Source organism: Oenanthe melanoleuca, chromosome 14 (genome assembly GCF_029582105.1).
Source record: "Oenanthe melanoleuca isolate GR-GAL-2019-014 chromosome 14, OMel1.0, whole genome shotgun sequence".
In the NCBI taxonomy this organism is placed as follows: Eukaryota; Metazoa; Chordata; class Aves; order Passeriformes; family Muscicapidae; genus Oenanthe; species Oenanthe melanoleuca.
Genome location: NC_079348.1, coordinates 10,401,121 through 10,426,343, shown reverse-complemented (window position 1 = coordinate 10,426,343; position 25,223 = coordinate 10,401,121). Strand labels below are relative to the sequence as shown.

General features: G+C 40.9%; 1 protein-coding gene across 1 annotated transcript in view; it reads right to left on the bottom strand.

Moving 5' to 3' along the window:
• Positions 1 to 12,009: 12,009 nt before the first annotated feature.
• GRIN2A (glutamate ionotropic receptor NMDA type subunit 2A) overlaps positions 12,010 to 25,223 on the bottom strand; it is a 159,553-nt gene continuing 146,339 nt past the window's right edge. The window contains exon 14 of the mRNA XM_056503122.1: positions 12,010 to 24,149. Coding sequence (XP_056359097.1) covers positions 22,359 to 24,149 — 1,791 coding nt within the window. The 3' untranslated portion in view covers positions 12,010 to 22,358. The remainder of the gene's footprint in view (positions 24,150 to 25,223) is intronic.

Genomic DNA, 25,223 nt, shown 5'->3' with positions numbered 1-25,223 from the left:
CTTTTACCTGTCAGAGTGTCCTCCCTGGGATCAGCAGTGCCACAGAGCTGCCTGTGACACTTTGGCAACCACCTGCTTTTTGTCAGGTTAGTACCTCATCAGAGAGTGGCAAAATTAACTCATCAGAGGAGTTCAGACATTTCTCTCCTGAAATCTGCCACATCGTTTCCTCATTCCTGTTTTGGGTCTTTAGCTCTACAAATATTGACTCCCCAGAGCAAATCCAGCTCTTTTGGCTGACCACCAGCTCTGGGAGTCACAGTCTCCATCACCAGCTGGATATTTAATGGTTCTAGTGATTTGTGGAACACATTCAGGGGTACTGGTATAACAAGAGTGCTGAAGGTTAGAAACAGCAGATGAGGTGTCAGAGGGAAAGTCAGAGGAAAGAGTGTGAACAGCTCATCTCCCAGCACTGTCAGAGTGTGAGATGGTGCCCTCTGAACCTTGCCCCTCTGCTTGCTGGGGCTGCCCCACAGCAGGCAGTGACCTGGCCAGGGTGGGGCTGGGGCTCAGCCATCACCTCCCAGCCTTCCAAGCCCCCTCTAAAATGCCTGCACTAGGGATAGGACTCTTACTGTCTTGGTCTACTTTCTTTTTCCAAGACAGGGAATCTGTTCATGCAGCAGTGGGAGGGAGATGGTTTTTTTAAGATAAAAAAGAGTATTGACTGCTGCCAGAAGGGAATCATGCAGGGCAAGCCTGCAGCAGCAGCTGGTGCAGCTGCCAGCATCCCCTGGCTGCTCTTGGACCAAAACCCATCTCAGGACTGAGGAGCTGCCTCCCCCTCTGAAGGTGCTACAGCCAGCACAGGAAGCTGATTCCAGAGGCACAGGTACACAAAAAGCAGAATTCAGCAAATCCCAGGCTATAGCAAGAGATCTGAAAGTGGGGCAGTAAACAGGATCCTGGCTAAGGGAAATGCAGACCCCAGTTCGTAGGTATTGATACGGATCTCCTGAGCAAACCAATATTTACCTCTCTAGGAATTGTTTATATCCATCTGCCACATGGGAGCAAACAGCTGTGGGCAGGGGCCACTCAGGAGGAATTGCTGCCTGCTGTGAGGACATACTAAATGTTCTTGCCCTGCAAATGGTTCTGTTAAACCTCTGGAAAGGTTTATGTGGTTAACATGTGAGATATAAAGCTTTATATACCTGGTACTCCTGGGACATTTGGCCAAAGGGTTGCAAGCCTGTGGCCAGTGCTATGTAGAACCAAACTTTACCAGTGGCTGAGGTCAGAGCCCAGACCAGTGACACACCATCTGCAGCATGCAGAGGTGTTTCAAACATGCACTAAAAATATTTCCCTTTACTTCTTGATTGAAAAAAAACCAAACACCTCCTGCCTATATTTACCTGATGATGTCAGCTCATGACCTGGCCCATCCAGCAGCTGTCTCTGTTCCTGATGTCCTCAGTTGTGGATCCTTTGCACTTCCAGGCATGTGGTGAGACAAAATCAGACACAAAGGTTTACTCCTTGCTGTGAAATTAGTCACTACTATCCTCAGCACAGATTCTTTCATGCATCATAATGTTTAATACAAAGCAAAGATTAATTAAATTTTGTGGAACCGTGGCTCAGGTGTCTCACTAGGGACTTGTTTGCTTCTTTTTATTTAAACTTGCATTAGTTTTCTTTAAGATATATTAAACTTTCCCCTTCTTGCACTCAACATATCAACTTAGTTGCTTCAAGGATTGCAAACAATGCAAGCTAATTATCCCAAGAAATACTCAATCCCTCCAGGAGTAAATTTTTCCATGGCATTCCTCCTGCCAAAGGAAACCAAAAGCCGTGTGAGCTCTGAGGAGGAGGGCCAGGCTGTGAAATCCCACTTGGAGGCACATATTCAGTCTGCAGAGTCAGTACAACATGCATCCCTCCAAGTGAGAAATCCCACCTCTCCCGTGGTGGGAAGTGGTGAAAATTACACATACCACCACTTGTATGTTTTAGAAGCCACAAGCTCTGCAGACACTTTTCCATGCAGCTGGATGCAGCCAGCAGCAGTTGGGCTCTGTGCAATACCACAGAGTCTTGTCAGGCTGAGAAAAACTGGGCACCTGGTGCCCATGGCTGTGCCTGCCCCACTCCACCTGAGGATGACACTCATCACCCTGACCAAAATCCTCCCCTGCCTGACCCACTGCTTGGGCTGCTGGAACACACCCCTATGGGATAAGAAATATCTGAGTAAGAGTAAAAAACACTTCCTTCTTCGCCTGAGTACAGCCTGTCTGATTCATGCCAGAGTGCTCCTCTACATGGGAAGGTCAAACAGAAAATCCCTTCAGTCAAAACACAGCAGAAATACAACTGTTCGCTCATGAGCATGACAGACCCACTATATTGCCCTTACAAACTTGACTGAATGTCTCAGAGCCCTTCAGGCTTTTACCACAGCTTGAGGTCCTGGTGGCAGATGCATTTTCCATCCAACAGCCCAGAGGACAGACCACAGCCCCAGACACAGCCCTTGGCACAGGCAGCTCTCCACCTCACCACTGCAGGGCAGAGAAGGCAGGGAAAGGCCTGTTTAAAAGAAAGAAATAGTTTGATTTAGTTTTGTTTCCTTTGTGAAGCCCTTTACCCAGTTCTCTGAAAGCCTGCAAAAGGATTTGTGCCAGGGGAGCAGGAGCTGAACCTCCCTGGATCAGAAAGGAGCCTCTGCTGCTGCTCATTAGGGTCACCCAAGCCCCAGGCTGCAAGGACACACTGCCTACCCTGCCTTCTCCACTGCCTCTGAATTCTGCCCTCCCTTCTTTTGTTTAGGGCACAATAACCTCCTACAGCTGTAATGACTCCTTCCCTTTTAGGACTATTTATCCCACACACTCAGCCTCCCCAGGCAGGCCCCAGGAGTTCTTACCATGGCCAGCTGGACAATCCAAAGTGTGTCTTGAGTCCCAGCACTGTCTGAAAAGTTTAGCTGGGAAGGCCTGGCCAGGGGGCAAGTGTGGGAAAGAAGGAACATAAATTAGTGCTTTGGTTTAGCAGGAACTTCTACCAACCTGCATTTTGGTGGATGGGTTTATGTTATCTAACATAACTGAGCAGATGGCTTGCAGGATGAGAAATCCATCAAATCTACCTGGTGATATATAGGGAGCACAGATGAATGAGAGCAAAAATATTATTTATAAAAGCAAAACAGGGAATGTGTAATACCAGAGAACAACAGAAAAATGAGTTTCCAGAATAGGGTGTTAATGCAGAGTTGTTATGAAAAATGATTAAAAGCTGGTACAAAAGACAGGTTGCACAAAACTGATGTTATCAGGTTCAATTTCATTTTAGTCCTTCAAGGTACTGAATCAGAGTTATTATAACAGCCACTCAATAGTCTCAATAGTTTTTCCTGCCAGAATGTTTATTACCAGGATTTTCAGATTAAGGCAAGGATAGTCAGCAGCTGATGTTAAAGTAAAAAGTTATGAGCACATTTGTCATAGGTTATAAAAACTGCATTTGCCAAGCTTCAAGGTGTCACAGTGCAAGGGAAGGAAATTAGAGAGTGGAAATCCATTTGCAACTGCACTTTATTCCAAAAGAATTCATGTGGGAAACTACAGGGATTTTAAAGCATCTAGTACATGGTACACTCAACAGATAAGACATTCACACTGGGGAAGACTGATTTCCAAAGTTTCTCAGGCTGACACAGGAGAGGAGCTGGCAGCATCCCATACCTGCCTGTGCAGTACAGGCACTTCTGCTCCCTGTACCACTGCAACACCAGCTGAACAGAAACCTGACAAGGCTTTCAAACCCACCACTTACTCCTTACCCTGGCACAGTCTGAACTGAAAGTTCTTGTTCCCTGTGCAACCTGTCCTGGTTTTTCTTTTTTAACAAGATCTGAATTTAGTGTTGGAAGAAAGAATGTAGTTCATTGTTCACAGCTCAAGTGATGTATTTCTGCACCAGCACCTGCGTAGACAGTTCTCTCACAGGTATGAAAGGACATCACATCAAGGATGGCTGAGCAGAAACTGATTCTTCAGGCACTCAGCTGCAACTAGGACAACCCAGCACAGTCACAGGTGAGGGCTGTGTCCCCTGCACAGGGCTGGAATTCAGTGTCTGTGCACAAGCCTGTGCACAAACCCCAAGGGTGTCCTGCACTCCCACCCCTCACCTTTCACCAGGTCTTCATTTCATTAGCTCTTGTTGGAGGTTTAACACAGGGGGCTATGACATACCTGCAGACAGCTCTGTCAGAGTCCAGTGCACACAAACAGCTCCTAAAAACATGTGCTGCTGTCTCTGTCAGGATACACCACAGTGCTTATTTCTAGCAAGTGGGAATGTAGCACAGGAGAAAAGGTACCAGGAAAAATAAAATTAAATAAAAATTAAAAGAAAAAAATAAAGAAAAATAAGTACACTTAATTATAAATCTTGTCCTTAAAAAATCCCAAAACACTAAACTCAATTTTATTAAGGGCTAATGTTCTTGCTGACTATGAAATTTGATACATATATTTTTCTTCCCCTCTGTACCTCTGAGGATATCAGGATGCCATGTGTTGCACAACTTACTCAGGCCTCGTGTTTTACTTGAAATTCTATTTCACAGAACTGGAGAGGCTGAAGAGAGTTTCCAAAATTAGTTAGGCTACACTATGCCAGCTTCATTAATGTAATAAAACTTCAAAGAAGAGAATTTATTCCATCTGTAGCAATTAAAATCTAATAAATACAAGAAGTAGAATAAATAAACCAAATATTTGGGGGCATTATATCACTTTTGGGAAGTGTAACACTTACACCAGCACATCAGGGAATGGAAAACTGGCTCTCTCACACTCAGGAGATTCATTTGAATCAGATGGCAGCAGTGTGGAATTCAATGGCACACAGCAGGGAAGCACTGCACCTCCCAGTGCTCAGACCCTAAGTCAAAACTGCTGTCCTGAATATTCTGCTGCATCATTTATTCAAAATATAACATTTTTATCCAGCAGTTGGAAGCATTTATCAACATAAGGAGGGATTTCTTCTGCTGGTTATATGTGGTGAATACTATTTTCCTTATTTGATGGAGAAATGTGAGTGGGGCATTGCTACATTTGGTGCAGCTGCCATGTGGATGTTCCATCCCATCCCCAGCACTGTCACTCTCTCACTCTGCCTCTTCCTGCACTGCAAACAAGGCTCAAGTGCAAATACAGCTTCTTACTCACAGTTTCAGCTCCTGAAGCAGAGGTTCTGCTGGGGATTCTTTTTGTTCTCCCTTTATTTTCTGCCAGTGGATGGACACTTGTGCCAATGCACTGAGTTACCCAGGGACACTGTCCCTCCTGTTCCTCCTCATCTGCCAGTTTAACAAAGAGCTCTATGGACAGACTTGGTGGGGTTTGGGCACAGACTGTGCAGGGAAGGCAATTAAAAAACATCACAATAGTAAAATAGGACAGTCACCATCTCATATCCACAAAGAGATCTTTAGTTTGATTGGTGGACCATTAAAATGCAGGTCCTTAATGAAGATGCAACTCCATCAAAAGATCATTTTTGGAATAGGAATCAACTCTTCTGATTAAATGTCCAAAACCATTATTACATGACTTCTCTTTTTAAAACCTATCTCATTAAAAAAAAAAAAAAAAATTTGATCCCTCTTGAAATAGTTCAAATTCTTTCATTTAGTCTCCTTTTTCTGCCATTTTTCTCACATTGATGCTCTTGAGGGGAAGCAAAGCTGCTTTCTCCAGAAGGTTTTTCCTTTGTGCCCCTTGTAAGGAGGACAGAACAGTAACATTCAGGACAGCTGCTCTGCACTGTACATAACCAACCAGCCAGCAAAAACAGGGAAAAATGAAGCCAAAAAAGGAAACACTTTCATATTCATGACTCCCTGAGGGCACTTCAGTGAGTTCACAGGGGTCATACAAACAGCAAATGTCACAAGTGTGTCCACTGAAATATCATGTGGAAAAGTCTTTATAAACATGATCTAACAACATAACTTATATAAGATTAAAAGGAATAAAAAAGTTTATGTGTAAACTCAGGACAAAGCATCACACAAAGGTCAAAAACCCAGCATTTTCCTTGAGTTGTTATTAATTTCGTGTCCACAGCTTTAAGAGCAGTACTTTGTGTGCTCACACTGCAAATGTGAGTATGGAGAGCAACATGGTGTCATCCCTGTCAAGGATTTATAGTTTTCCTTTCAGGTATTGTGGAATAGGACCATTTTGGAGGCTTACCTTCATTGTTATACTTCATCCTAGATATTGGTGGCTCAGGGACATTCTCTGCTTGTTTACAGCTCCCTGTACTTTAGGCTTCTGCTGACAAAAGGACAGATATGGTGAAGCAATGCCAATAGACTGCAGGTTAGGAGAAAAATCAGTAATTTATCATTATTAACTATTTTACTGCTGCAAAGCCAGTGAGTCCCTGCCAGGACTTTAGTGCCTGCTCCATATGAGACAATGGCAAGAGACACTCACTCCTTACTTACAAACTGGGGAGTGGAGGGAAACCAAAGCTCACGGGATCCCATGATGTGGTAATGCCAGGCCAGATCTAGAAACCACCCTGAGATTCCCAGGGCAGCAATCTGCTTTGGTCCCTGCCAGGAATGAGGCAGGGCTTTCACAGCATCCTGTTGCCAGCAGGCCCAAGGGTTTCCACCTTGCCCAGGACACGGCAGCCACAGCTCAGGCTGTCCTGGGCACACACTGGCACTGCCAGGGCTCTGGGCACACCCTGCCCGGGCTCCTCTGGCCTCACTGAGTCATCCATCACCCTGAAAGTGATTCCTATTACTGCTAAAATCAGCAAATAAGAGCCTGTGGTCAGAGCACTGCAGTCACACCAGAGGGGCTGTGAGGAGCTGCCTGTTCCAGACGTGCACAATGCTCACTCAAACAGCACTGAACAGCAGCCCTGCCCTGGAACAGCCCTGCAGTGCCTGCTGAGCACCCAGAACCCAGAACCCAGCCTTCCCCAGGTTACAGCAGCACCATGGAGGCTGCAATTAGCAGGGTGGTACCTGCTGTGTGCACATCTGCACAGCTTCTGTGCAGGGGCTGCAGAGCCACAGCCAGGGGGTCAGACTGCACTCACTGCCCCTCACTTGCTCTCAACTCCTCTTGGGCTGCCTGGGTGTAAATACCTCTCAACTTTCCATCTAAAATCATGGGCTTTTGTTGTTCCAGCACTGAGGCTTTACAGTTACAGAATTATAAAATTATTATGGCTGGGAAAAGCCTCCAAGATCATTGAGTCCAGCTGTCAAACCAAAGTGAAGCTGTAGCCCACAGACAGCAAGAGGGTGCAAGCATCATGCTGCAGATAACCTCATATCCTACTTTCCCTCTCAGCCTCAGGAAGAAGAAGGATTTCCAGAGAAATATGCAGAACCAGCTGGAGAATACACTGATGTGAGCAACGAGCTGGCAACTCTGGTTCTTACACACTTGAATGTACCACCCACTGCTCTGAGAAATATGTAAAATACCATGATTAAATAGGGCTATTTTCAACATTGCCTCAATTTCTCTGTATAAAACTGGTTCTGCTACCTGCACCCAAGAAATAAATTTGTGATTTATTTAGATTGCAGTGTGAAAGAATTGAAGCATTTTCTCAAGGTATCAATATTTAATAATTTTCTTGATCACCTAAACTGTGGGTTTCTCATTCTCTGACTTCAAGGCATCTCATGGTCTAACCCAGTACATCACATTACATAATCGACCTTTTTTAAATGCTAAACATTATTTCAGAAAGTCCTCAGCACACAGGATGCAATACCACAACATTCAGGGCAAATCTGTAGAGTAAATCTGTCCAGCAGCCCTTATAACACACACTCATAGCCCTAGACCTGGTCTATAAATGTCCTGCCATTTCTTTGCTCTTCCAAGCTCAAAAAATTTTGAAGGACATCTGAAATGGCCTGTCAGACTCAAATATTTGGAAAAAAAAAAAAAAAAAAAAGTATGTTGGTGTTTAGAAATGTCATAAAAATAAACACATGCAAGAAGAGATAGTTCAACCTATCCGAATGTTTTGAGTGCAAAACAAACATCTGAAAAAGAAGGTTATGGATGCCATTATGCTCTGAATACTGAAATCATCTTATTGTAGAGTGGCAGTTGAGAAATAAACAAAATGTTAGTTTTTATAAAGACAGGAATAGAAAAGAACACAGAGACTACAATGCTTGTAACACACAGAAATGTGCTGACCATGCAGGACTGGCTCAAGGTGCAGCTCACACCTCCACGATCTAACAGGGACAGAAATAAAGAAAACTGCTAGGAGTAGATGGAAGGAATGGGAAATAAGAAGGAAGGTGATAAGATCCCAGCTGTTTAGTTCAGAGAAGTACAAATATAATAAGGTCACATTGGCTGCTCCCATTTGCTGAGATAATAATGCATCCATGGAAGAGAACAGCAGTGGGTTTAAAGGTGAGGAAAAGAGGACCTTAATATCATTTCAGCATTTCAACTTAAAGTAAAAAACCTAAATGGATTAACAATTTGAGATTTGATGTTTCATTAAAAACATATTATTTTCTTGTTTGGTTAAGGGCTACTGTTAGATCTTACCAGTGAGAGGCACATTCAAATAGATTTGCACATTTTTTTGCAGGATACTTCGAGTTGCCTAGTCCTATTTGAAAGTTTCCCCCATAGCAAAAACCCTCAGCATCATCCTCACCCCTATTTTTAAACAGAAGCTCTTCACACCCATTTACGTATAAAATAAAAAGGGTAACAGGCATTAACATTCTCTGCAGCTTTCAAAGCCCACATTGGGAAACACTCACTGTGGCCAAATCAATGCAGCAGCAGTTTTGCTCTTAGAGGAAAATCAGCTATTCTAGTCATCCTCACTCCTACTACTTTTATCTTCTCCAAGGTATACAAATGGTTCTTCTTTTATAACTGCAGAAAAGGGACTTAGAGGCATTTCAGCTACCAGGAGAATTATGCAATTTGCCACATTTCTCTTGCTGGGAAAGAGGAGGGAAAAATCAGCATTGTGCTATTGTGATAATGCTGAAGAAGCTTTTTCTTAAGTTGGCAAATCTCTTAACTGATAAAACTAATCCATCTCAAGAACTGGGAGTAAAACCTGGCCAAGGCCTCTGCTTTTCCTTGAGCACAGAGAAATGCCTGTCACAGTTCCTACTCAATTTGCTTTTCCCCATGCAGGATGGAAGGAGACAGCTGCTCACATCCAAGCCTCTGAAATGCCAAACAGCTTAGTCCCCAAAGTAACTAGTGGAGCTACACAATTCTACAACAAAAGGGCCTGAGACTTTCAAACCTGCTTAATATTGTATTTTGTGTCTCTGGAGTTTTGTGTTCAGATTTGCTGCTTTTTGTATCTTTGATAGCTCTTTACAGACAGTGTAAATGTGATGCAATCTTGGACTATGAAAGGGTTCAATGATTTCATGAGGTGGGTCACATCTAACTAGCAGGCTGAGCTCTGCTCTAAAAACACCATCTGCTTTTGCAGTGCCAATAGTTTTTTAAGGATTATTTTTATGAAATTACACCTGGAGCCGCATGGACACCTCTGGAAAATGTCTTTGACCTTGCAATAACCTTGTTTAAACAATGCTAATCACTATTATATTTTGTATTACCATCCCCTACTGCCTACTGCAAAGCTCAGAAACCTCATAGCATTAAGATCATTACTGCCACAGTTAAGAAACAATCATTGTTTACATTATAAACACACTAAAAAATATTTGAGCATGTTGATTTGAACAGAATGCAGTTAGCATCTGCAATGATCATCCTGTGTAAGCCCACTAGTGGCAAACAAATAAATAGTCAGTAAACTACACATACCCTCCCTCCCACCTGAAAGCTTTTTTGGGAACATCTTGAGAGAAAACACAAAAATCAATGCAGAGACCCTTGTTCAGCTTGTGAAACTTCTCCTCTTCAGTGGAAAACAGGACCACAGTGCTGCACATGGGGAGGTGCCTGCTGAAGTGGGAGAAGCACAGTGTGACAGAGGACTGTAGGACAGATCAATAAAGCAATTTGTGGAAGCTGTGGTTTGGTTTCTGTACTGAAACAAATCTGCAAGGGGAAGCTAATGCTGTTTGTAAACTGCTGGAAGAAGCACAGAAACAAGCAGCTAGAGGGATCAGTGGGAAAACTCACCACAAGAAGAAGGGTGAATTGTGTTTCTGTACACAGACATGAGCAGAGTTCAGCAGCTGGCCTTAGAACAGGTGCTTTTGAGCCCAAATTATGGGGAGAACCTTGTGCTGTTACCAGGTGCACTGCTCAGCTCGCTGGGAGTGCTGCTGGCAGTGCCATGCACAATATGTCACACTTAAAAAGCTTCCATCCCAGTCACCACTTAAACTTCATTTTTTGTAGCAAGCAAAGTCTTAGAAGACTGGTAGTTGCCATAGCCACATCAGCAGAGACTCAAAAGAAGGATCTGGGGGGATGTGAGTCGTTGAACCAGATCCCAAAGGGAATCAAAGCTGGGGCTGAGCTGACTCAGAGATGCACAGAGAGAATCAGCTCTGCTGGCAGGTAGAGCTGGGAGGAGCAGCCCTGATCCAACACCAGCCTGCATACAAACACCATTATCACATCAAAACATGGATTCAAGCTCAGATAGGGATTCAGTAACTTGGGCACACCTCATGTTGTTTCATGAAATTGAGATGTTTAGATACAAATAGAGCAGGGTCCCTTTGAAACAACCTTCTAGCAAATGACCATAAGCCCAGCAGGGTTTTTCCTCATTAAAAACCTCATTAAAGATAGGACTCCAATTTTATATCTCTTATATTATCTATGCAGTCATGCTCATCTTGGGAACAAATAGATGGGACTGTTCTGCTGTGAGATACCCATGAGCCACCTTTTACCTACATCATTATATTTACATTCAACTCAAAGAGCCTTTATCAAAAGGATACTTGGCTTTTTATAACAACTTTCCTCCCATTACCTCAAAGAACATTATTCTAATTGCCAAAGGTTTGTTTCTGCCCATTTTGTGGATTCAAAGATTTTAATTAGCTGATGAGACATCATGGAAAATTAGGTCATATGGAGCCATTTCAGAGCACAGTGTGAACTTCACTTCTTTAGCTCCCATGGCCAGGCAAATGGTCAAACCTTAGAACTAATTCTAAATGCTCCACTAAAACCTCTATTTTGATTTACATTTTGATTAACCAGAAAGTTAGACAAGTTCATAGGTACCACAAAAGTCATAGCAGATGTGAGACATCACTGGTGTTTTCTCACCCCCTGCCTTCCTCTCCTCCATCCTCACCTGGCTGAGCTCCACAGCTCCAGCTCCCAGCTCTTCTCAGGGTGGCTTCATTCCTGGCAGGACACCTCCTCAGGCTGGATGCTCCTCCACAAGGGCCCAAAGAGCTCCTGCCCTTCTGCAGCCAAGATCAGCCTCATGCAGCCCCAGCGTGCCTCGTGCAGCCGATGATGGGATGGGATGGGATGGGATGGGATGGGATGGGATGGGATGGGATGGGATGGGATGGGATGGGATGGGATGGGATGGGATGGGATGGGATGGGATGGGATGGGATGGGATGGGATGGGATGGGATGGGATGGGATGGGATGGGATGGGATGGGATGGGATGGGATGGGATGGGATGGTGCCCCAGGTGCAGGGGCTCAGTCCTTCCCTGAGCTCCTCCTGCTGCCTCTGCTCAGGGATCACCTCTCAAAGCATCATCCTCTCGACAAAGGAATTTTGTATAAGTTAATTGTCTTGATCTTCTTTGTGAATTAAATTAAATTGGGATCACCAAGCACATACTGTCAGCTTTAGCTTCAGGCATCTTCACCTTTAGATAATTTCTAACAGCAAAGGATGTCTCAAAACATGTGGCTGTTAACACCCTTCACATCAATGGCTAAGGAAAAACAAATGTAAACCACATTCATAAGTGATGCTTCATCTTGTCCCATTTCACAAGACAGACAAGAATGATACCATTGTTCCTTTTCATATTAATTGGCAGAAATTATCTTTATTAGAAAAATGAATTTTTCATATATTTACAATTTTTACATCATGTTATACTTGGCACATGTGTTCTTCCAAATAATTATATACATTTCAGTACACACAGACATTCGAGTCCCCCATTCCCTTAATGTTTTTCTACATATTTAACAAAAAAAGTGAACACAATACAATTTGTAAGACAACCATAATAATTATATATTTCTCTATCATAAAAAGTTTGAAGCAAACATTTTTATTTTTTTTTTAAGATATGTTTCAAAATATTTATACAGTATTAGCACTCAGTCATGCACTGTGTTAGAATATGGTCAGGGTGAGCTGCAGTGAGACAGGATGTGAACACAGGAGAGGGGTGTGTGCCCCAGCTCCTCCACTCTGCTCTGGGGGCTCGGGGCAGCCCCAGCCTCCCCCAGTCTCAGCAAGGGACAGGGGTGCAGGGGAGCTGGGTGTTCACGTGTCTGAGCCACACAGCAGCTGAAGCTGCGTGTGCTCAAATTCCTTTCGCTTTGCTAAACCTAGCTAATAAAACAGGCAGTAATTGGAATGTCAAAACTAGATTTTAAATCTCTTTTTTCCCCCCCAAACCCTTTCTTTTGAAGAATCCATTACACTGTGAATTTTATAATGAAATTCTGGATTCTTTAAAAAAATAAATATTTTATGGTTGATTGCACTTCCCCCATATTCTTTTATTTCTACTCTAACATCCTGATTTATTTCCCCAGGTGTAAAGAGCTCTTCAAATCTCTACTATTCCTTGCTAGTAATTGGAAATCTGTGACTTACCCTTTGGTTTGAAGTATGACACTTTTGAGAGTGTTACAGCAAATTGCACTAGTAAATAACAGCTTTTTAGTTTGCTGTGTATGGAACTGAATGGCTCCAAGACTTCTGGTAAAATTTTATTTTTTTGCATGCAAATTTCTCCTAGTGCAATGTAGGTTAGTGCTCCATGTAATTGATACAAACTATTACACCTGGAGTTCTTTTCCCCCATCAAAAAAAGAATATTTTCCCAACTGCACTAGTAACTAATTTTCCTTGTGAAAAAAAATCCTAAGTTAATATTGCAAATTCTCTTTTTCTTGGTTGCATTTCACTTTTCATAGTTCAACTGTAAATAACATCTAATCAAACTCAAAACAACAATACATTACTTGAAACTGTTAATAAATGATTGTAAAACTTTTGTCACAACACTGGATTTCTGTCTTGCCCCTCATTCTCCCCAAAAACCTTATACATATACATATCTATATATAGCTTTTATATATACACATGTATATGTACAAATACTGATCAGGACAACACACTAAATTGACATTATTCAAGTAAACAGGTAAAAAAATGTTTTTCAAAGTGTAATTTGAGATTTTAAAATATTTCTGGTGGGTTTTGTTTAGCAGCACAGAAATATTAGTGTTTCATCTAAGCCCACAAATATCCTAAAATAGGATGAAAGGAAGCACAAAATGCCCTTCAGATTTAGTGAGAAATTGTATCTGATGAATTAAAATCAACACTATTAACTCACAGGTAAAGTGCTTGCGAGACCCTGACATGTATGGATGCAAATTTTGCATAAAAATGGAGTGATGAGTTAAGGATCAGGTAGGAGTTTGCCTAACACCTTAATGAATTCTGTTTGTGCCTCCTGGTTCCAGCAGGGAAGGCACGAGATCCACTGTGCACGTGGGTGTGAGGTGTGAGCACACAGAGATCAGGCTGTTCTTCACTGGTGCTAAATGGATGTCTGGAGATCAGCAAGACTCTTCCAAAACATTACACCTGATATCAAGTATAAACTAAGAGCTAACAGCTCCTACTGGAATTGCACTGGTTTCCCTCCTAGCTGCACAACAACTTTATATGATGCAATTTCCAACCTTTACATGAGGTTTCAAAACGTGGGGACTTTTAAAATCTGAGTGTGAGCTGCACTAAGGATCTGCTCTCCCATCACTCCCTCTATTTAAGTCAAAAGGTGTTTTGTCCACCTTTGGGATCCAAACCTAGACCAGGTAATAATAAGCTAAGCAAAAGTTTTCTTGAAACCAAATTCTGCTCCAAAGCACTTGCAGAAATAGACAAAGTCTGACCCTACAGAATGTATTGTTTCTTGGTTAAGGTGGAAAAATTGGTAATTATATAATTTTCTCTTTCAAAAACAGCTCAGGAATTAGTTCCAACAAATGATTCCAAGCTATTTTTTAAAGTTTTAGTTAGAGCAGCATCAGTTTAGAAAAGAAGCCAAATACCACATTCACTCCTCGGTGGCAATCTCCACATCACCAGTACCAGCAAGCACAAAAGCCTGTGCATGGAGAGAAGTGATTGTGGCCTCACTCACACTGCTAAATCCTGCCTGGCATGCAAAACCCATTTTGGAGCCTGCCCAGCCTGCAAGGCAGAACACACTGGTGCACACCAGCAGCTCCTCCCTGGGAGTTTTGTTCTGGAGGATCCTTCCTCAGCTGCCTTCAGGAAAGTGTTTAAGGACCAGATGTGGATCACATGAGCTGAGTTCAAGGTCAGTCATCAGGCCAATAGAGCCTCTCTGGCCAAGATTTTTAAACCATCATGAGAAGCCATCCCTTTCCTATGGCTTGGTTATCACAGCAAGCATCGATTCCAGCTCTTTGGGACAGGAGCTCTCTGAATGTTTTCATGTGTCCTAGCACAGAGCAATCCTAGCCCAAACGAGCCCTTCAGCCCCTTCAAACACTACAGTAACTGCTGTTGGAGGATTTCCAGAGAAGGGAGGTTTGGAAAGGAGAAACCACTCAGGATAAAGTTCTGCTGAAATGTCTCCCACGGCTCTGGGAGATTACTCACGCATGACTGGGTTGGAAGGTTATGCACGCACACCTGTGTATACTGTATATATATTTAGGTTAACAACTATTAATAAACATCTTATGGTATTTGGTAATTAAAATATCAGGCTTGTGTCATTCAAAATAGTGCAACCTACTTAGCAATATACAGGAAAATTAAACACATCGCTCCTATTACCATTAATATGCTTGTGCATATCAAGATTATAGGATAACCTTTTCCATAGGATTAACCATTTGCATATTTAATTGTATTCTTTGGCCCATTTTCCTGTGAAACCTCGTATGAAAAAGTAAAGACTTTGGCTTTAAAAGAAAAAGAAAAAGAAAACTCCCGCTTCTTCAGTTACTGTCAGAAACTTAAGTAGAATTCAAATTACTTTAGTTAAAAATTATCATCTCCTCCAGAAACTGCAGACCCGTCACAACCCCCTCCACCCCCCACTCGTGTGGCTAACTGTGAACCTCCAATTTAATTCTGTTTTCACTTCTGAAGATCATTTACACTTGTACTCGCACAGCACATCCTCCACAAGTGTTCTGGACTCCTCTCATCGGGTCCCAGCTGGGAACAAGGTGGGTCCTGGTCCCCCAGGAAGGGCAGAGCAGCCTCATCAGGGCCTTCAGCTGCATCACCACGAGTCCAAGTTCAGGCTTGGCAAGGTCAGACAGAAGCCAAAATACATTCCCAAAAAGGTTCTTGCCATTAAACACCATTATTAACGGGATCAGGGAAAAAATTACCAGACAAAAGAATGCTGTAGTAATGAAGTAACACAAATCTCTTCAAAGCAGTTATTCTTATGTACTGTAATGCACAAAACAAATCTTAAAATGTGATCTCATAAAGCATTTGCTGAGAAAAACATATAATTTCTTCTAATAGTACCAGAAGTGCAAAACAAGGCATTCTCCATTAAAATTTCATGTCATTGTAAATATTACCATGTTCCCACATTAAAGCTTAGTACCATTTCTGAGAAGTGAGGAAACTTTCATCAATTCCCAAGCAAAGTATCATCTCACTTGGAACTTTACAGTGCACTGAAAAGGTATCACAATATTTATTGGTACTTATTTTCACAGTTTTCTAACGTGCACGGAAATATAATTTTTGAAATATATTAGTGAAAACAAATACTAATACAAAAGGGAAAGGACAAAACATCTAGTAGTATAACTGCTTATCACCACTACTTTTTAAGAGTTGGAGAGTCAAAACCATCTCTCTTTTAAATATGTAATACTATATTTAGTGTGGTTATCTATTAATAAAGGTATTGCATGACAATGTTACAGCATGGCTATATTTTCTACTAATTTAGCCTTGTTTCCAATACAGGTAAAGAATTAAGCAAAAGGAGTAAAAATTGTCATTTAAGTGCAAAACAACAAAAACCTGGTAAATAGTGAGGTAACTTATTCTTACTTATATTATTTCTGGTTCTTAAATTATAGATATGACAAAATCAGCAGTGGATTCTTACAGCTGTTAGAATGGCAGAAATTTAAAAAAAAAAAAAAAAAAAGAACAGTTTCAACCATGGCAGATACATTCTGCAGTATGGAACATAAAAGCTCATGATCCCACGAGGAGAACCAAGTGCATTTTCACTGCATTGCAGGGTGATGCACACCTGCATTCCTGGCTTCCAAAGTCACAGGACTTTGGAAGAGCACATATTATTAGAGCACATACTCTGTACACAGGTCGAGAGAAGCAGGGGGAAAAAAAAGTTAAAGCCTGAGTGAAATAAATGAAGAGCTTATTTACAGAGAGTGCAGGAACCCAGCCCAGCAGAGCAGGGAGGAGCAGTCAAGGATTGCAGCTCCCTTTGAACACAGGGAGCACGAGCAGCCACCTCCCCTGTGACAGACACGGGCATGGGGCGGCTCCACGAGGACAGGTTACACCATGTACAGTGTGGGACACCAGACAGAGACTCTGCATGATCAGAAACATGGAAGAGACAGGACAGTTGTGAGGCCAGTCCCATTTAACCACAGCTTCACAGCAGACTCCAGCCAGAGCACATGGAGCCCTTCTTCTGTCACACCAGCTCCTGTCTGTACTTTGATCCATCACAAAGAAATGCACAGCTGTGATTAAACTGAGCTCCCTCAAATGCTGACATGTTGCCAACACATTTAAATAGGATGGTACAGGTGAGTTTGGGCAGGGAAATGGCTCATATTGTAAGTCACACTTTGAAAGGCCTTTATGTTCTTTCAGAAGTTCCTTCAGTACTGCTAAGTTTGAAAGGCTCAGCTCTCAATAGAAAGGAAGTTTAGATTAACAAAAATTAAAAAAAAAAAAAACCAAAACGTTACTGAGAAAATAACTTAAGTCTATCCCTGGAAGACTGTTTTTATGTTGCAAACCAGACTGTCCTACACAGGAAAGGTATCTGCTTTAAAAGGACTTTTGAGCTAAGACAGGACCAGAGCTGGGCAAGTTTAGCAAGGGAAGGTATGACACTCATCTTGAAAGAAGCACACAATGTGATGATTAACACTAGACACAATCTAGCCAAGCCACAGGATAGTTATTCTTTTATATTAAGTAGGAGAGGATTTTTTCATTAATGTTCTGTTTTCACTAGGTATTATATATCAAATATCTTAAATGCAATGTAAAGCAACAAAAAAAATTTCTTGAATTCTTCCTAAATCCAGGCAGATTCTCAGACCCTTAGATTTGTGACACAATTTCTGTTCTACATTGACAAACCCAGCAAGGGAGGGAAGAGTACCAAAATCTTCCCCATCACTAAGGTGCATACACTACACTGCAGAAATATGAAAATAACAAGTTATTCCATAAGGAACAGATCCTGACACTTTTCTCCCATGCTGGATAGTCACATGGTATAAAGCAAATTATTATCCCAACTATGTAGAAGGTACTGCATACCCCACAAAAAACCTTATTTGCATGAGCACAGGAACCTATAACACCTCCAAGGCTGAACCTGGTACTCACTTACAGATTTACCTGGCAGATTTTTGAGGCTGGGGATAAACAGACCATTGCTTTTCTAAGCCCATCTAGCTGAGATATCTGAGTTAGGAGCCTATACTTTCTAAAAAGTCAACAGAGAGAGGTAATGTATTTCTGCACACATCCCTCACATAACTGCCCCAGAGCCTTCAGTCCTCTGAACTTCCATCCAGAGGGAGCTTGATTTCTCTTGCTTTCTCTTGCTTTCTCTTGCTTTCTCTTGCTTTCTCTATCTCTCTCTCCCCACTGGTAACAGAAAGAGCTTAGCCTTCCAGCACAGAAACCCAAAGCTACTCACACAGCTCTAGCCTTTGCTACCTTTAAAACTGTATAAAAATATATGCTTTCATCAGAAAAAATAAACCACACCTGATTTCCCTTGTGAGCCTTATTTCACCTCTTAAGTGTTCCTGAAAGACCATAAAGAGACATGTATTTATGAGATGCTGCCAAAACACGGTGAGCTGGTGGTGATTTCATTTCTGTTTGTCCACAGCACTCTTTTTCCTAACCAAGCTTCTTAGATAGCAGAGTAATGACTTCTGAGTAAAAGCTGCAAAAACATTAAATTGAATTTTCCAGAAATGCAAAATCTCTTAATTTTCCTTAATTTTATCTTATATATTAAAATATCTTATTTCCATGCTTTTAAATTAGTGGGTGGCTACACTGTTCTAAGAAACACAAGCAGAACACAAAATCTATTTGAGAGAAAAAAGGAAAATTCACTGTGGTGGAAAGGGAAAGACAAAAACATGAAGAAATTCTACAATATCTTTAAAAGAGAAAAAAAGCAAGAGGCAGGTATGTCTATGTAGCTGTTTTTACCTCCATGTACCTACTGCATTCCTCAGCAATTCAATATCCTGCCTCCACAAAAGGTGTCGTCCAGGAGCAGTGTAACACTACAGGACATGCTACCAAGAATGGCCCATATCATTTACAGCCTGATTCAGTTCCAGCTGGAGTCACAGGAAATCTTGGTGATAGGAATGACCAACAAACTGCTAGAGCTGTAATCAGGAAAATGTAACAAGTCACCAGCACCATCCAGAAAGGTACAGAAAGGATGGCCACTTATGCAGGAAGATTCTTTTCTCCTCTTCAAGTATAGCAGCAGCTAGAGTGAGAGAGAGGGAAATACAGAAAGTCTTGATCTCAGTTTAATTGAAAGTCAAATATATCAACAAAGCTCAGGCAAAATTCAGAATTGCACGCGCTCTACGGCTGAGCCTCACAAGCTGTGGCTTGTGGCTCTGTTGAAGATTTTTCTTCAACTTCTCAGCTGCTGCTTCTTTACACGAGCACATCTGCAACCACACTGGCTACTGCCCACAGCCCTGCCTTGGCTCTCCTTCCCCCTTGCTCAACTCGGATTTATGCCAAAATCAAAACAACAAGTGCATGCAGACTCTTGCTCCCTCTGCTTTCAGTATCTGGTGGGGCTTTTTCCCTCTTTAAGGAAGCATCTTGTATTGCCATGTGAACAACTGCTGTGCAACATTATCAAGTCTTCCCTCAGTCTCACTATTTTGGTTTAGGGCAGGTGGTTGAATTGCTATTGCAGATAATATAAATAATAAATCCCTACAGTCATCAGAAATCTGCTCAAAACAGAAAAAGCAAACACTGCAATATATTTTGTTGTAGCTAATTTGCTTGTACATTTCACAGAAAGATAAATCTACCTGGGTTGAGGATGTTTACAACCAAATCTCAAGAGAGAAAATGTAAATGGGAATTTTTCTTCCCACAACTTCACATATAGTACTTGTATAAATATTGAATAATGTGTGTCTGGTTAGATAGAGATGATGATACAAAAGACTTGGAGAGATCAACAAATACTTGAGAGCTTTATGATGATGTGAAAGACAAGAGCCACCACTGAGTTTTATGGTTTACTTGGTAAAATGCTCAACTTCCATGGCAGGATTTGACATGACATCAGCAAATATCACATCTGCTGAAACACACCAGATAGTTCAAAACACTTCAGATTTTAGTTAATATACTATGATTTGGAATGGATATTAAAATTTGCCTGAAATATTTTTATTATAATCATTACCACATTATGCCTCCAGTGCATTTGCCTTCCTGTAGACTCAAGAGCAAAGCATACACGGGTTTTTGGGAAAAGATCTGGGCTCATGACAAGCAGTGTTCATCCCACAGACATCCTAACCCTCCTTAGCTCACACAACTCTTCCCAAGAAATCTGAGCCTCTCTAAGGAACTTCTGTTTATAAAAACTCCTTCCAGTGAGGGACCAGAAAGCATCCCATGTGAATCAGGGCCAATAATTATGACCAAATACTGAATAAAGAATACACAAAACATATTTTTACCTGAACAGCATAGAGACACCCATAGATATGCTTTCTGGTCATACTTATAATAAAGTATACTCAGATTTTTAGAAGCTGGAAAGAGACTCAGAAGCGCAAATCTCATTACATTTCATTCCTGAAAAAATGTCATCCCTCACCATCACAGTGAAGGTACAAATACATTTGCAAATACTAATAACTCATTCTGGACTTTGATAGTCAAAGTCAGTTTAAATCTGTTTAATAAAAATAATCTGTAAACAAAATTCTAGAAGCTTTCTTTTGACTATCCCTACACATCATTAATATTATCTCCCATTTGCAACTCTGCTCTGCAGTATGCTGTTCTAAATTAAACACCTTGCATACTGCACCTCTGGCATGCAGATGCTTCAATTACAGCTGACAGGCACGATTCTGCTGAAAAGAGTTTCAGTTTAGAGAAAAATTAGGGTAATATTCACATTTTCCAATTCACAGTGGTAATGGTTTCCCTGTCCTTCAGTGAAATGGAGGGAATAATACTTAAATAATCTAAATTTCCTCTACATAAAAATCCTAAAGCAATTCTCAGAGTAGCAGGAAAATGTGAGAGCACCACCTCTGGAACACTTTCAGTAGTTAGATATATTAACAATTATATTTACTTCTTTAGTTGACATTAAATTTACAGCTATTCACTTTTCTCCTGAAAGGCTTCCTCTCTTCCCTTTCATGCTCCCTTATGGTTAAGATCTAGTGGGTTTTTTTTCTTCCAGTGAGGGTCAAGGAGGGGTGTGTAGCAGACATTTTATTTGTGAAATAATCTGATTGACATCTATAGAAGGAAAAGTCATATAACAATGCATCCCTGTTATGTGAATACCTTTGGGTATCAATAAGTGATAACAAAGATACTGTTTCTTAGTTACATGTGCATATATTCATTTTATATAACAGACTTGATTGGAGAGGTTAGAAAAATGGTCTGATGTTCAACAAATATGCACAATACTGTGGAAGGAAGAAGTCCTTCCAAAGGTGTTAATCCTTCTCTGTGTATGCAAATTAATGGTACCATGCTCCTCACTGATCACACTGAACTTATGGCTGTCGGTGTTTGATACTGTATTAACAGCTTTAATACTATTAATATACAATTAATTAGTTCTCACTAATACACTATGAACAAAGAACTACAGTGGGTTGGGATTTGGTTTGGGAAGTGAAAGAATAAAAGAAATACTATACAGCCCTGAGTAATTACCAGTAAGGGGCAAATGCAAACTTACGTACACATTAGGCCTCAAGGTTACTAATAAAGTCCACAGCTCCATAGTAAGTGCCATATAGTGATATCTAAAAATATATACTCTGGATTAGGCAGCTGCGAAATTTCTGACAAGATTACTGCAAACTTCTCAATGAACTTACTTTGTAATGGTAAGTGCATGTGCAATATAAGAAAAGCATTTGTACATGAGCATTAACCAATATCCATGGGGCTTTGTTTTGGTACACAGCAGTTCACATGTTTGGGGTTACTGCCTTCCCATCTACTGTCTGTCAGTCTAGAAGGAACATACTAATTTTGTGCTAACACACTGTATTTTATTTATTAAGGTCCTGGGGTTTGGGGTTTTTTTGAAATTATTATTTGGCTTTGAACATGATTATGATAAGCTAAAATATATTTTTGGAAGTCTTAGCTTTCTGTTCTCTTTTGGAGTCTTACTTTTGAATCTGTGCAAATACATCCCTACTTCTTGTTGTCTGTGTCATACTACATGCATACCATATTGCTTATCCAGTACTAGAAAACCATTAAACATTTCTAAGGACAAAAGTACATTGAATGATACTTAGCAACATAAATTAGAATAACCGAAATAGTAAAATAATTAGGTACAAAACAGCATAGTTGCCAACATATATTGGGGCTATTTCAGTACAACTTGCCATTTATGTATAAAGCATACATAAATGGCTATTTTTTTTTCCTTTCCAACAAGACATATTTTAAAAGGAGCATACCAGTTTACCTATTCATGTACAAAAGTACATTGGGAAAGGGAGAGGTTTACGTATCATTTACCAGAGCAGGATACTGTTAAAGGAAAAATTCTCCCTCTAAGATGGTGGCAACTATTCTTTCCCTATAGATAAAGTGTTCATGGAAAATTTAAACATCTGATTCAATGCTAGGCCTTTTCTTATACACACGTGTATTGCTACAGGAATTTAAAACCCTTGAAGTTGAGTACAAGCTATTCCTATTTGCAACGTAAGGCAAAACATGCTCTGAAATGTACATGTCATTATGGATCCGACCATCCCTGGAAGAGTATGACGCTGTAGACTGTATGGATGACCTTAAATAATTATCATTTCTTCCTCTTGTTGGCAATGAATGTTTATAAAGATCAGCTGGACTTCGCCTAAGGGATAAATGCTGGTCATCACGATAGGTGTGCAGGAAAGGGTTATCATCCGAGTGAACAGCATACAGGGACTTGCTCCGCTTACTGTCCTCCAGAGCATGAGTTAAAAGTGAGGCCTTGTTGCTCAACAGTTTGCTTGAGGGAACACTAAACATGCTTGCATATGGACTACTTTGAAGTAACTTCTCTCTTTCTTTCAAGCTTATACTACGAGAAGGTCTTCCAATATCAATTTCCCTGGACTTATCAGCGATATTATCATAAGAGTGTTGCCTGCTAATCTTCAGTTTATTCTTTTTATGATATTGCAGAGCACTACTTTGTGACCAAGTACGCTCATATATTTCTTCAGGAAGTGATAAGTTCGTTGTATCCTGCAGCATCTGATCTTCCTCAATGTCATAGAGGTTCCCCATGCGCAAGCACGCGTCGCATTTATAGGGAGATCTGGTCGAGTAGTGCCCTGCATACGTGGGCATGTTGGAGAGACAGCTCCTGCAGTGGGTGGAATTCTGCCTGTACCTATCGTTCATGTCACCTAGGGAAGCATTTTTCTCTTTGAGAGTGTAGTGCTTTGCATAAAGTTTATACTGGTCATTATTTGGAAGACTGTCTTCATTCTGTGATGGAGTCCTGTTAGCATGTTCAGCTTTCCTGTAGTTGTCGTTGTGATCTTGGTAAGCATCAGGAAGCTCGACAGGTTCTGGAAGGACAATGTTTTCGATGTACTGAGGTGTGTCCAAGCGGAATCCTGGCTCCTTGTCAGCATCAATCGTGTAGATTTTATCCCGTGGAGAGCCCGGTTTGGTTTTCAGATATGTCAGCTCCACTTCACTAGAGTCTTTTGGGTATTTTGATGCTACTGTCCTTTTTTTGAAATTGTCCTTGGTTTTGTGGTGCTTGTTGTTGTTTTCAGCTTCCATGTGGCAAGTAGCTCTGCTTGATGTCTCTGACACATCTGAGTGGACAATCTCTTCAGGAAGGTATCTTTGGCTCTTCAGTGAAAGCTGCCTGTTTTCCTCTGACCCGTTTTCTCTCTGGGAACCTTGGCCCTGACGTACGGAATCTTGGCGTAAAGATTCAACAGATTTCATCCAAAGCTGCCTGGGCCTGGAGTTCACTTTTGCTTCTGTTGTTACTGCAACCTCTACTGTATTTGGATTGGATTCGTTCAGTGTGAGAGGATGCTGCCCTTGGAAAACATAGTTGTTCAGATTGTCCTTGTGTCGATTGCCAGGAAGTGTCTGCAGTTCGCTTATGTTGTCACCAAAAAAGTTGTCCTTTGTCTGAAAGGATCTGTTATCAGAAAATACCAAGTTTCCCTTATCCATGACCATGTCCATAATTAAAGAACCCCTCTGAATAAAGTCAGCTGTTCTTTTGGGAGAGTCAATCCTTGGAGGATTGATGTTGGTCATGTTTTTCGCTGTTCGCAGCAGTTTTAACATGTTGGTTTGTGAATTGGTCAAAGAAAAGTCAGGAGATTTCTTTTTCTCTTCAATGTGTACTCCATGAATGCAACTGTAAATACCCTGTAATATGAGTAATATAAAACAAATTAAATCACTAGGTATAACTTTTTAAAACTTCCATTTTAGTTGTAATTAGCAAAAGAAAAATCAAATATTTCTTATCTAATTACTGGAAAGATTAAAAGTACATCTCTAACTTCTTATCATTTCCTTGCATTGAAATGGAGGAATATTTTTCTGCTATATCTGTTAGAACTGTGGCTTCCCCAGCTTATTCCAGAATACAAGATTAGAAGGCAACCCCTAATCTTGTATAAAATGAAACTAACCTTCAGTAAAAGATACTCTCTTATTTTAAACTAGTGATGAAGTTTCCCCTTTAAACAAGCCTGTAATGGAACTATTTTACTGGAGATGAAGGTACTCTTCACTTGTACTGAAATAAAAAGGCTTCTAGTCATCATATTTTAGCTTTTCTGATCCCTATCCCAGTATATATAAAACCCCAGCTCTTTGTAAAACTGAATCTGAGTTAATTTTGAGCAAAAGGCTGAAATCCATTTTCTCACTTCAACCTCTTCAGTCACTCCTGTGAGCCCAATTGACATTTCCAACCCTGTGAATGAGCAGTTCTCAGAGATTTACCTTTGACAGAAGTACTTCTTTCCCTCTGCATTTCTTAGCAGAATTTCATATAAAATAGCCAAAAATACAAAGTTCAAATACAAAAAGTGGAGGTTAAGGTGCATATGGTTTATAGACAATCCCCAACAGAGTAGTGCAGACTATTTTTAATGCAGCTCCAAAATTGTCCAATCTACTCAACAGGGTAATTGCAGCACACTTTAAAGCAATTAGCCATTTTAGTATCATTTTCAGTTCTCCTCAGCTATATAAAAAATCCAGAAAAATCAATTACCTAATGAAAGTTCTGTTTTAAAAATACATAAAGAAAAAACCCAACCAATTTGTCAGAAATATAAGAATGAGCTCTCGTTTCTGTTTTTCTTACAATTACCAGTTTCTTGCACATGTAAATCCCTTTTGAGTCTGATAAAGTTATCATTAAAACTTGCCTTAGTGTCTAACCAGACATAAATGATACCTGTGTTTGACCTTTTCTCATACAGTTTA